We start from the raw sequence: 13,691 nt of genomic DNA, 5'->3' as shown, positions 1-13,691 counted from the left end.
GAATAATAAAAATGAAGCAGAATGATGAAAGTGTTCCCTATGTCGTCCAGCAGCTTAAACATACATGTAACTAGCTCAGGATAACTGCCTATTTTGGATGAGGTATGAGAAAGGTAGAGCCATGGAGAAACGTCTGTCCAGACTGATTTATAATAGGGATTATAGGGATTATTTCTCGAATGTTAGTGGATTAATGCATCTATTTAGGTGAAATCTTCTGGTAGCAGGTAAAAATTAAGTCTATATATATATAGAACCTATGGATCATCTCATTGGTTCCTCCATATGTTGATTCGGTCTTCTTTTACACAGTAAATACTAAGTGACTTTTTGCAGCCACTTTGGATGTTATCATACCAATAAATGGTCATTATTAGTGGTTATCAATCCCATAGAATGCCAGCAGATTGTGCCAATAGGCTGATTAGGTTATTATCATTGATTGAATCCTAATCCTTACCCTAAAGTAATTCCTTTTCCTCCGCAAAATTAACTAATCTATTTATATGTAATCTGAAAATTATTTAATTAGTTCTTCATGTATGGTAAAAATAAATAAATAAAAATTATCCACCTGTCACTCATATTAAACAAACCAAAGATACATAAATCTCCTATTCTGTCACATTCTCTGTGAAAAGGTGCTAATCATTCTTTAATAAGATCCTCATCAAACGGACATGCAATGTTTGTTTTTATGCAGAACACTATGACAAAATCTGACTAAATCAGGAAATAAAACAGCATGATAGGCTCTAAGAAGAGTGGAATCAGTTCACTGATGAAAACCTACTACCGACCAGGTTAGCTCTGGGGAGAATGTTACTACGGTGACTGAAACAGAGTTTTTACTAAATCTGCTTTCTGAAATGGACCCCAGGTCTTTAAATTTAGTGAACATAATGTTGGATCTGATTTGCAGGAATACTTGGCAATAATCTTTGTAAACTACTTGGTTGTGTAGCCTGAAAAGTTTCTTTGGTAGAATTTATCATGTGAGATCAGGTAAGATTTTGTGGTTTCCTACTAATTTTGTAAAAACCTCAACACCTGACATGTTAAACAGTGATGATCTTCGGATTTTCCCCCTTTCTTTGTGCTCAATTGTTAATCTAACAAAGGAATGCCCGGTGTCCATTCCTGTGAACACTGTACAACATGTTCTCCTGATTGTGGGCATCAATATCTTCGCCTCACTCCAACCTCATGGTGTGGTAACACAGGCCTGAGTGTTCCAGATGACTAAGCTTCCAAAGGTTGTCCTTTTATAGACACGTATTGATTAAGAGATGGTGAAGCCCATTTGATTGCAGTGCCAGGGTGTCATCTATAATCTTGTTTCTTTGTTACTGCAGTGATCATATTTATTGATCACTGCACACAATTATAATGCTTAATTTTTTAGTGAATAATGCCCTTGATTGAAAAAAATGTTCAGACTTTAACTGGCATTGCCCTTTTAGTACCTTGTTAAGTGGGATAAAAAGGAAATATTTTTCTTTAACTCAGAATATGTCTCAATAGTTATAGTTTGCATTGTGAAGGGCACCAGTACATTACCATAGTAAAATCTTTCAGTTTTACTGTCATAACCACAGGATATTTCTCCTAAAATTAAGATCTTTGCTTTTGTACGGATAATGTGGCTTTTTCTGTAGCTTTTGGAGTGATGGCTTCTTCCTTTCTGATTGGCCTTTCAGTCCATGTCTCTACATGACTAGTTTCATTGTGGAGGATGACTGTATTTCAAGCTTTAGTCAGTATATTCCCAGGTTTCTTTGCTACTCTTCTGAAGGTGATGCTGAAATCTAGCACTGAAAGATGTTATTTCTTGGGAATTAAAGCTATTTTCTTCATAAATAGGGGTCTTTATAATCCCATGCTGTTTATAGTTGCATATAGCAAATATGGCACCATCAGACATCTGTTCATTTAATTCAAAGATGAATCTAATGAAACTCTACATATAGTTTTTTTTCACTCAGAAATTTTGAAAAAAACCTGTTAGAAGCCTACAATGCCATGGGCATCAAAACCTGGGCTTTCTCAAATTTTTGAGGTTGAATAGCTGCTTCCTAAAAATAAAGCAGAAATCATTTTAGACTTCGTAACCGACAACATACAAGAACAGTTGCCTGCTGATGCATGAAAAAAAAGGTTATCTGTTAATTAATTTCAGAATGGTAAGATCAATAAAAGTGATTTGAAGCTGAAAACCTTCAATAAATGATATATCAGGATGCTGAGTTTATTGAATACACTTCATGACTATATTTGCAAATATTTTGTATATAATGTACACATTATGATTAAAGGTAATTAAATTCTACAGCTTTTCTTCTGATGTTGAATGTAAATTACTTTCCCTATTCATAAGAAAAAGTTTGGACATATTACGCCATGTGTCATTAAAACCCAGCCTATCATCAGAAAACGGGAAAATCACATTTCCAGGCAGCTCCATTGGACAAAATATTATCTACTGTGAATGCATCCCCACGTCCCTTTGCATGATGTTCCATCTTTCAGTGAAATCACCTACAGGTCATCAGACTCAGGCACACTGAAAGGCTCCAGGGTTATAGTGGGTAGGATGAGATGAGTGCCTTCTGATATCCAACCCTGGGCCGTCCTGTTGAACGTAGGCCGCTTTGCTCTCGGATCGCAGAGCTCCTGGTACTGTGGTGGGTTCAGGTCCACCTCAGGGAGCTTAAATGTGATTCCTCTTGGAGCCTTTTCAAAACCACCATAAGGAGTGGCAACCCTGCATTTCAGATCAACATAGAGATTGCCCCATTTTCCATTACATTTCTTTCAATCACTTAGGTTTATGCAGGATACGGTTGTCTCACCGGTTGAAGCATTTGTATTCAGGAAGATCCTGCTTCGGCTCTGGCTCTGGCATTCTGAGCTGGAGCGTATCGGCGAGGTTAGGGTCGCTCAAGATGACCTGCTCCCATGGTGAGTGGTACGTTTTGTGCCCAGGCGTGGTGTCCAGCTTTTCTGTGACCATGTCTGCAAAGCAAGAGATCCTACCATGACAAATGCTTTGATATTGCCACAGGCTGATCTGTTCGCTTGGCTATCAGGGCCTTTTGTCTTGTTTTTTTTAAAGCTGTTTTCTGCAGCCTGGAAATTTCAAAGTGGATGAGATTAAAATAGCTACAGTTAGTACTTAAAATAGCACATTTCAAGTGTGTGCTCATTGTATAATGAGTTTGGGCCTTAGTGAAGCATCAAAAAATGACTGTAGGGCATAGTTAGCCTTCTCTGTTCAAATGATAAATCTTGATTATATACAACCAACGTAGATCTAAATGCAAACATAAATCTGAAATAGCCTTATTAAATATAACAGGCTTAATAAAAAGCAGAGTTACCTGAGGTTGAATTTGCAGAGCCATCATGTGCTGGCGGATCCACTTTAATCTCCACAGAGTGTGTGTTCTGGTTCAGAATATCATTCTGCTAAATAAAATAAGGGGAGCATTGATAGGGTGTTGGACCATACATTAAAAAAGTACATTGCTATTAATACGCTTCATTTAGATTAAATTAAATTAAATTTCCAGTTACAGTTTCACAGCATGCACTGATAGAAATGGGAGCAGATCTGCAAAGAAAAACCTGAACAGCCTCAAAGATGATCCTCCTGCAGGATGTTGCAGCAATTGTTTACATTTTCCACCGTTTTTATCTCAAGGAGCATAATTCAGTTTTACGGATCTATTCCAGCCATTTAAGTAAATAAAGGAACTCACAACACAGAGAGGGTGACTTACATTCAGCAGTGCGTTTGCCTCGTTTTGAATGCTTTCAAATGTATACTTCTCAGACCTCCTCTGGCGCATTTTGAAAAGCCGGGACCCTCTGTTGGAGAGGAGCGACAGCTCCTCCAGCATGATGTCTTTGGGAGTGCTGAGTTTTTTTCCCAGGTCCATGACAGCGTCTCCTGACACCCAGAAGTATTTATTTAATGATGTGTTTGATATTCTTATTTAAACAAAATAAAGAGAAACAGATTATTAAGGTCTAACACTGGAAGTTACCCAAAGCAAAAAGGAAAGGAAATAATTGTCAGTTAAAAATATCTCCAGGGGTTCCAGATACCAGCTCAGCAAAGACTTAAGGAACAAAATGTTATACATGTAAAATGTGAGTGGCAAAAAAAAAGTTAGCTAGATTGATTGGTTAATAAAAATATTAATAAGGTTGGACCTTTTCAATCAATAAAATAATAGTTTTTTTTATTAGAAAATTGCTTGAATAGAATGTAGAGGAACTCATTAGAAAAATTACTTAGATAAGGTACAACATAGTAAAAGCGGTACTGAAGTACTGAGCAACAGTTTGATCATAATGTCTGATATACTTCTGATCACTAATATAAACCTATAAAATGCTGTCTAAATAATAAAATAATAATAACTAACATCTTTATGGCATAGAGCTTGGAATCCTGAGGTTGTGAGTTCGAAATCCACTGCCACTCTCGGCCTCTGAGCAAGACTGTTAACTCCTGATTGCCACACAATGGCAGCCCACTGCTACTGAAGGGGATGGGTTAAATGCAGAGATAAATGTGTGCAATGTGAGATCAATAAAGTTTAATTATTTTCTTATATTTATGTGATTAAGATTATGGTGCAAAGGACTTGACTTAACATCCACGAGAAATGTCCCTATACTGGGACATGAAAAATGGCAGCGTAAGATTAAGGAAGTACTTATCTTTTTAACAGGGTTAGGAAAGCTGGTCTGAGTTGACGTGGAAGTGGGTGGAGTTATATGAAGGGCAATGCAGGAAGAAACATATTAAAGGAAAAGTTTGGTCAGCAAGGAATAATCAATGGATCATTATCTATACCTAAAAATAACACGTTAACAGTGATTTAATAGATTTAGCGTTTTTCAGTAAAAAATATAGAAATAATAATTTTCATCGTAATCAGTGAGTCTGGGAGCGGCCATTTTTGCCCAAATATAGTAACACCTCATGTCTGACATCTTCCTGTAGTGACGTCACAGTGTGGTAAGGCTAGCTCCATTCTCCGTGCTTTACAAGCAAAATCAATACAAACTATTATACACACCTGCAATCAGCAATAGTTATTTTAGATTTTGAGAGGACTTCACCATTGAAATTCATGAGAGCTATAGTTAAAGTTACAATGCCCTCATGCATGGCAGTTTGATGTTGCAAAACATCGGGTAAAAGTGGAAAAAATATATTTCATCTTTCCAATTCATGATCCTCCACAGATGGGGGTTTGTCGTTGGATTGCCAATTTGAAGAGGGATGATTTGCCATCGAACTTCTGGCCAGAGAAAAAACCTGTAATATGTAGCCAACATTTCAGCTGGTACCGCACTGTGACTTCACAAACTGGTAGGTGATAGTAGTGTTCTTTGACAAACATGGATGCCTCCAATAAAGCACGCTCAAATGAAAATTAATCTTAATTAAAGACTAGTCATTTATTCAACAGTATGTAATAATTGTATATTTAAAGTACTTTCAGAAGTTTGAATTCTGAATATGATCGGACTTTTCCTTTAAGGAAAAGAGCTTCCACACCTCCAGGCACTAAATCTACATATACAGCTAAAGCCAAAACTGTTATTTGTGGTAAGATAAGTGTCAATACATATTCACATGTATTGTACATATATTTGTAAATGTAAGTCGATAAATATGTGAAGAAACATATGATTTGTTTAGCTCCTTGCTGTCAACTCCCCCATACATATGGGTATGAGTTTAGAAGTACCGTAACAGCTTTGCTAAAGTCCAAATCAAACATTTCTGAGGATTAATTATACATTTAAAACTACAAATTAAAAAGTAATTTTCACATACCATCTCCATTTAATTTTACCGAGCAAGAAAAAAGGGCCCAGTCTTTATATGTTTAAAGCTAGTAGGAAAAAAACCCATTGGCTCCCAAGCAGGACAGGTAGTAACTAATCCCTTTTACTCTGCTACATTGACTTGAGAAACCTTTGGAAAAAAATGTACAGTTAGGGGTAATTTTATTGCATTATACTTTCTATTTCTCTAGTAAGTATAAATATTGTTGCTCTTACTTGAGTAACTTTCTGGATACTCTACCAATTCTAAGTAACTTTAAACAAATATGCACCAAGGAAAAACAGACTTTCTTATTTTTTTGCTCAAGGCTTCATTTTACTCATTGGTTTACTGCTTCTCCCCCATTTGCTGTGTCTGAAAATGTAGTAAATTGTAAATTACCCTATTCTTACCTACTTCAATTGATTTAGAAAGTTTAATAACTTAATGAATGTATGTTGATGAGTTTTCATGTCACCTAAATTTGTTATAGTGTTATGTTTATATTTTAATGTCTTCCTTTAAAACACCACAATTTGTGAAATAACTCTAAATTTCCTTTAACAATGCATCATTGTGTAATACATTTAAATCAGTTATGTTCATGTGTTCTAAGTATATCAGTAACTTTGTACTTGAATAGCGATTTAATGAATACTCCTTTACTCCAGAGTAATTTTTAGGATGGCTACTTTTTACTTTTACTTGAGTACAATTTTTGTGTACTCTACCCACCTCTGCTCACAACCAACATACGCTACAAAAGCTGACCCTAAAAAGCATTGAATAAGGGGGGATAAATACATATACCTGCCACATTTTTAAGGTTTTACATGAAAAGTTTTTCAAAGCCTTGCTTTCTTTTTCCTCCCACTTTACATTGTGAACTACTGGGTGTTGTTTACGCACATAACCCAACCCCCAAACAATATGTTCAAATCTGTGAGCATAATATGGCAAAATGTACCCAAATTCATTAGGTTGAAAGTTCAGAAGGTGCAGAAATTCTGGAAAACAATTGGATTGCAGCTATAAACAATAACAACTTGATTGTATTTTTTTGTCTATATTTACATAATTTATTCATACATTTTCTATAAATGTTTAATAAAGAAATGTTTTTGAAGGCAATCTTTCCTTTATTGATTCTTTATTTTGGGTTATATTTTTTCAAACGTGTTTGGGCTACATTGTGCTTAAATCTTTCTCAGTATACTCTAGCTTAATTTTGGATGATGGAAAGAAAATAAACAGGTTTTAAGAATTTTAACAAAATTCAAATGAAATGTTATCACAAATCTCCCAGTCTCATTTTTTTTATCCCAACTGCTGTTCCCAGATTGAGCCATCATCATATTTGAGATTAGTGTTGGGTACAAGATGTTACCTCATTCATGTGCACAGACAGAATGTACCCCAGCTGTTGCAGACCTTCATGCTACTCAGTCAACTTCACCGTTGGTTTGTACAGCCTACCTCCCCTCTCCCACCAACACTCCCACTCAACTAGAAATAGCCTTATAGTGAAAGAACAACAGCAAAGGATTAGACAGCCTTCCCAGTAAATTATCCCAATTTATTTATGGCTCACACTGGTCAGCCACTCTGACATTTTGTACTTTCTGGTTTGACAAGCCACTTTTTCACGCCATGCAGCAGCGTGGAGCTGTATGCAAAACGTTCCACTTTCTTTCTCTTTCTGTAGCCATAAACTGTGGCTACAGAAAGAACATTATTTGGTGCTTGGTCACAAGCTTAACAGGAAGATCAAAGAATTAGATTTTTTAAAAAATAGTTTTTCAATTTCAAGTAAAAGATTCTGCAATGCTGCAGTGATACTGAGACGAATACAGATGCTGAGCGCTTGGAGGGACGCACTCCTGCACAGGGTTGCCTGAAGGTTTCCGTGTAGGTTCCCCACCTTACCCAGGCTCCTTTAGAGAATTTAGAAGTTTGTTGAATACACTTGCTTCTATAGTCATATAAAACAAATTCACAGTCATTTTTATAAAGTTTTATTTTAAATGCTGATCAAACATCTCTGCTTCCTATGCCTGTGCAGTAAAAATAGTCCTGTCAAAAAATAAAATTGTCTAAATAGATCTTTTTTTATTGTTGTTAATGAATACAGGTATAATGTTGGATTCTCCCCATCCAAAAATATATAACTTATTAATACTTAGCATAATTCTTATTTTCTTTTTTATTATTTTAATGAAACTATCAAAATAAAATATTATGTTTCAATTAACTTTTTGAACATATGGAGATAAAGAAAAGTACTTTGAAACAATCAAAAGCTAAAAACAAGAACTATCACAAAAAACATAAATTGCTGAAAATAAATATCTTAACTTCAAAGAAAAATGGAGGAATATCCTCTAAACCATGTTGAGTATTCACTCTGCGAAAAAGTGAAGCAGTGGCTCCGCCAAAGCGTTTTCTGATCAGGGCTCTATTTAACCTTAGACTCTCTTTGTTCCTGTCTGATCTGTTTATTTTTACAATGCATTGTTTTTTAAAATATATATATTTTTAAAACTTAAAAAGAAAAAACTTTTTTTTCTGTCAGTGTTTGCCATTTTATAGCCTCAATTATGGCTTGCCTAGCTATCTCTTTCTTAATCACATCTCTGCTGCACTCTTTTTTTGTTGCATTGCAATCTAAAATTAGTGACATGGTCTTTTAAATTTGTTAGAGGTTAAATTACCTGTCTGAAAGGTCAAGGATGAATTGTTTCCTAGGTTTGTATAAGTTGCTATGCATGAAACATGTCCAGGAATTCAATTCAATTCAATTCAGTTTATTTATATAGCGCCAAATTCACAACACATGTCATCTCAAGGCACTTTACAGTTCAACCAGATCATACAGTCAAATTGATACAAAGTTTTCTATCTAAGGAAAACCAGTTGATTGCATTGACTCATTGACTCAAATACAATCCCCCACACTAAGCATGCTTGTAGCGACAGTGGAGAGGAAAAACTCCCTTTTAACAGGAAGAAACCTCCAGCAGAACCAGGCTCAGTGTGAGCGGCCATCTGCCGAGGCCGACTGGGGTTCAAGGAGACAGAAGCAGAGATACAAAAAGCAGCTGTAAAAGGCGGCCCCCAACAGAATGCCAACAGAAGTGCTGAAACCTAAATGTGAATAATCACTGTCAGCTGTGGGTGAAGTTCAGACTGTTCATTTTGCAAACAAAGAAGACTATTAATTAGTTTGTACAAATATCTTAACGCTGGATTACTCAATCATTGATTTTGTGTGTTGGTTAAAGGAATTTCATCTGAAGATATATTTTACGTGCAGATTAGTTAGTAAATCAGCCTTTCAAATGTAAAATGCATGACACGGACAGATAAAAAAAAATCAGCAATCTTTTCAGGTGTTCATGTATAAATGTAACATGCAGCTGGATTTATACGACCACGGCCCGTTATTGTAGCCTAGTTTTAGTGTTTGATTATTTAAGAGCTTCATTTTAAGAGGTATCCATACCTGTTGCAGCCCGTATCCTTGAAGGGGAGACACAGAGACGAAGGGGTCAGCAGTGTGATCTTTGCAGATCTTCACGCTCACGGACACTAAAGCCAAACTCTGAGGGTGTCTCTGTCTCTGTTGTCTCTGTGGAACCATCTGAATGGAATGCAGCTTACATCAATAAGCTAAATTTAACCTGTCAAACACTCAGAGCCACTTTCAGACACCATGGGGAAAGGATAGCGAGGAGAGGAGAGGAGATGATGGACTCTGGATCACCACTCTGTGCTTCTCTGTTTCTGACTCTTTAGGGACACGCATCTTTGAGAGTTGATTAAGCCTTTTAATGCGCCATGTCTCAAGTAGGGACAGATGTTAACACAGTGCACAGCTGCTGCTCCTAATTCTCTCCGTAAGTTTAATTCATGTTATTCTGTCTAACCACTGACTCTGGAGGAATGAAGAAAGGTTAAAGGGGGAAAAAAAGTCCCTTTACAGTTTATAACACTTTTAGGTAAAGATTATGTAAAAAATAACATAATAAAATGTTTAGGTTGAATCAGAGTTGTCAAATCCTTGAGAGGAATTCTTGGGGGGAAAAAATCCACTTTTAATAGAGGCATTTAATAGAGTTGGCTTAAATGTGTTCCTGGGAGTCTGTAATAGTTATAATTGGTTAGATAAGACTTAAATTGAGCTTTGTTTTCAGTAACAAACACTCCAGGTTATTTTATGAGACAAATACATGAAAATAAAGCACCTCAAATCTATTTTTAAGTATGGTTGAGCTCCAACCAGATACATTTCTAAAGAGATAAAGACTAAGTGCCTGGAAAAAGGAGGCTTTAAAAAAACTAATAGCTGAATCCTGTGAAAACCAAATAATCTGTTTCTTTAGGCTAAACAAATTAGCTGAGATTAAAAATTAAGTAACATGAAGGATAAATTGGTTTTAACTCTGAAATTTCTGAAATCATGAATATTTGTTGTTCCCTGGCTGGTTAAAAAACGTGTGCGTTTGTTTTAGACTGTTGCTAACTAAGATATATAAAAAATTTATATGACTGACAGACAAAAAGATGAACGGCCTATATAAAGAATTTGCAAGATCCTACTCTATACTCTATGTTGGAAAAAACAATGCATTTTATTCAAAGCAACAACAATAAAAAAGTTAAAAGAATTGACTGGTTTTATTATTTTTAATGGTCTTTAAAGTGGGAAAACAAAGCAAAACAACTTCACCAAGAAAAGTGCACACAAAAATCAACATGCTGCATGAAGGAAACACCTGCAGACATAATTCTGTTTATTAAACACGACACGGCATGGGTTTTGATTAATTTGATAATCCATACATTTCTGTCTGAAATTATTCACTAGTTAAAACAAAAAAGCTTTCCTTGCATAAATAATTTTTGTTGTTTTCAAATGTGAAAAGCAGTGTGTACATGATACGGCTCTTTATCAACAGCTTAACTGCAATCGGTGAGCAGAAACAAAAAGAGGATCAATGTGTCATGTTTGGTAGATGTGTTAACAAAAGAGGTGAGCTACAGACAGATTCATAGAGAAATTCAGTGTCTACAATATCACACTTTCACCAATATCAGCTGAGAAAAGATTTTTTTGGAAAATCCCAGCAATGTCCACAACAGATGTGCTTCAAAGAATCAAAAATAGTGTTGCACCGATACTGATACCAGTATCAGTGGTATCGGTATCAGCGAGCACCAACAAATAGGGCACCGATACCATTTTGAGAGTCAAAAGTTTATCCAACTATTGTCACCAATTCCAGGTAGGCAATAAAAGTTCTACTGGATTCACTTTGTATTAGTCTTTCTTCCTGCTTCACAAAGGTAGGCAGCAGCTTGACAAAGCCATGATGGCAATTATTTTACATCCAAGTAGCATGTAGTTCTTCATAAATACATACACAATTTCAAACAGATGGTATCGGTTTGGTATCGGTATCAGCCAATACTGCACAGCCAGGTATCGAGGCCAAAAAATGGCATTGGCGCAAAACTAATTAAAAGAAATTCTAATGCTATCTACACTGAAACGGAGAGCCAACAGATCTTATAAGTCAAAATCAAAACATATTTAAAATGAACCAAACATATCATTTAAGCCGGCATTGCAGTTTAAGTTACCAACCCCTAAATATAAACTTTCACTTTTCTTCTTTGTATATTTGTACTTAAAGTACAAAATTCCCACACCATCATAGAAAAAAACAAACAAACAAAACAAAGATGTTTAAATGACTTCAGCAGAATTTTTGACTTCACCATCAGTATACGGTACTAGATTTTATGTCGTTAGATGTCTTCAGCTTGTTGGAGAATCAAACACTTGCTTATAACTTTCAGAATGATTTTTTTTAAGAGTGAGAGCCTAGATTATGGTCACACAACAGGTTTCGTTTTGTTTTTACTGGGGTGTTTTACTGACGTATAGTGATATCAAACAAATCTGATCAAAGGAAAAAACTTTTATGGAGGAAAACTAGATTGACCAATTGAATGATCATACCTCTTTTTTAATATTATTAAAGTATTAAAGCCACAGACCTGGATGAATTTAGTCGGAAGTTCTGGCCATTAAACAGCACAATGTAATTCTATTGTGATGATGAAGGAGGATAAATTTACATGTAATAAAAAAAATGAAGAAAAAAAAATCAATCCATGGTAGAGCTGTAGTGATCGACAGCTCAGGTGGAAGAATCAGATAAATGCTTTGAACTGGAGGCACAATAATACTGGAATGGGATAGAATGCTGTTCTAAAGCAAGGAAAGGAAGTTGGGATGGGAGCATAGATGGAGCTAAATGCAGGGCAACTGGAAGGGGTTAAAAATGAATCCTCACAGATTATCTCCATGCAATCTGTATGAGTTTGAGCTATTTTGTGAAAAAATAAGAAAAAGAAAAAACAAAACCTCTGTGTGTAGGTTAAGGTATAAGAGGCAAACATATGAGGACCTTCTGCTTTGATGGCAGAATAAGATGGTTCCACTAAGTGTCGACTAAGGACTAGTAGGACCTAAGCATTATGTGTGATAAAATGCAAAATCGCTCGTTATTTTCCTTCTCCTGCTTAGTTACTTCTTTGTGTTGGTCTAATCTATAAAGATTTATTCTACTATTAAATTAGCTGAATATAAGACTTTAAGGAATAAGAGCACATTTATGATGCTATAAATGATCCTCTGCTAATAAAATAAAATAAATAATCAGCCTTAAAGAATCTGGCTGACCCAGCTGTCATACACAGCAACATGATCATTGCTTATAAAATCCCAAGAATGTGTATTTTTGTCAAACATTCTAACAGGAATGTGCGCTGTGGTTCAAATCAGCAGATACACTACACCCCTAGGAAAGCCTTCTCTCCCATTATTCATGTTAAGCAGATCGCATAAACTGCCTACAGTAAGTAGGGATACATTTGGACAGACTCAGTGAAGTTCTGTCGCTCATTACGTTTCTCTGCTGCAAACATTTTTTTCAGTGTGCTTTTTGCAATAGCCGTAAATGTTAAGACAACAATCTGAGCTTCCTGTATGTATTTTCTTGCTTAGTGTTTTTTTAACTTCTCTGGCTTGGGTTAGAAAAATGAGAAAATGTATTTGGGCTTTGCATTTTGAATCCAGGTCTAAAAGGCTGAGCGGGTCTGAATGGAGGCCCGTAGAAGGCTGGTTTCTCAGCTGAAATTGATCTGCTGATGGACGCTGTCGGAAAAGAAGGGGCCAGGTGCTGATGGTGACCCTTACTGACAGCAGCAGAATCGAGAGAAACCCTACGCTTCCATTCTTCTGGAGGCTCTGGCAGAGATCTGTGGTGAGCTGCTGCCATAACATCAGAGGACAGGGGGCTCTGGAACACGAAGGCTTCATCCACAGAGCCGAGTGGACTCTTTGAAGCTGCCTCCCATGGCGTAGGAGGTTTCCTGTTAAAGGACGCTGGCCTCTGAGTCGACGGAAAGGCCGGCTGGAATTCAGGTGCTCTCAGAGGGTACAGGAGTCCAGAAGGCAAGGAGTTAAGTCGCTGGGGCAGGCTCAGTGAGCGGCTCCGGCCAAAAACCTAAAAACAGAATCAAGAGCTTAGTGCTGACAAGCAGTTGTATGGACAATGCTGGGCTTCATTAAAGCCTGAACAGGTGACTCTTTTTAATAATAGTAAAAAAAAAAAAAAAAGACTATGATGATAGCATGAATAAGGAATATTTTCCCACAAATATTTTAATATGCCAATTAAGAAAATGTGTCCCAATTAGTCGCACCAATAATGCATTAATAAAACCTCGCCCTAAAAACCATTTTCCTTTAGCTTTTTTTCTTTCCATT

The 13,691-nt window shown here is 36.2% G+C and overlaps 1 protein-coding gene across 3 annotated transcripts; it reads right to left on the bottom strand.

Annotated features, from left to right (window-relative positions):
- Positions 1-2,232: 2,232 nt before the first annotated feature.
- On the bottom strand, positions 2,233-9,511 carry myoz2b (myozenin 2b). Of its 3 annotated transcripts, none has more exons than XM_038304717.1 (5): positions 9,354-9,511; positions 3,783-3,952; positions 3,381-3,468; positions 2,853-3,015; positions 2,233-2,764 (listed from the first exon to the last, which is right to left on the bottom strand). In XM_038304717.1, exons 2-5 carry the CDS (start codon positions 3,939-3,941, stop codon positions 2,539-2,541), a joined length of 636 nt encoding a protein of 211 aa, XP_038160645.1. In that variant the 5' UTR covers positions 3,942-3,952; positions 9,354-9,511; the 3' UTR covers positions 2,233-2,538. The 3 variants fall into 3 exon arrangements, with proteins under 3 accessions (XP_038160645.1, XP_038160647.1, XP_038160646.1); XM_038304719.1 differs by having other exon boundaries at positions 3,381-3,465; XM_038304718.1 differs by lacking the exon at positions 9,354-9,511 and adding an exon at positions 7,239-7,338.
- Positions 9,512-13,691: the final 4,180 nt, after the last annotated feature.

The sequence above is a fragment of the Cyprinodon tularosa genome, unplaced genomic scaffold (genome assembly GCF_016077235.1).
Source record: "Cyprinodon tularosa strain WSP-4 unplaced genomic scaffold, ASM1607723v1 ctg540, whole genome shotgun sequence".
Taxonomy (NCBI): domain Eukaryota; kingdom Metazoa; phylum Chordata; class Actinopteri; order Cyprinodontiformes; family Cyprinodontidae; genus Cyprinodon; species Cyprinodon tularosa.
The sequence above is the reverse complement of the archived record's forward strand: the minus strand, read 5'-3'. Positions and strand labels throughout refer to the sequence as shown.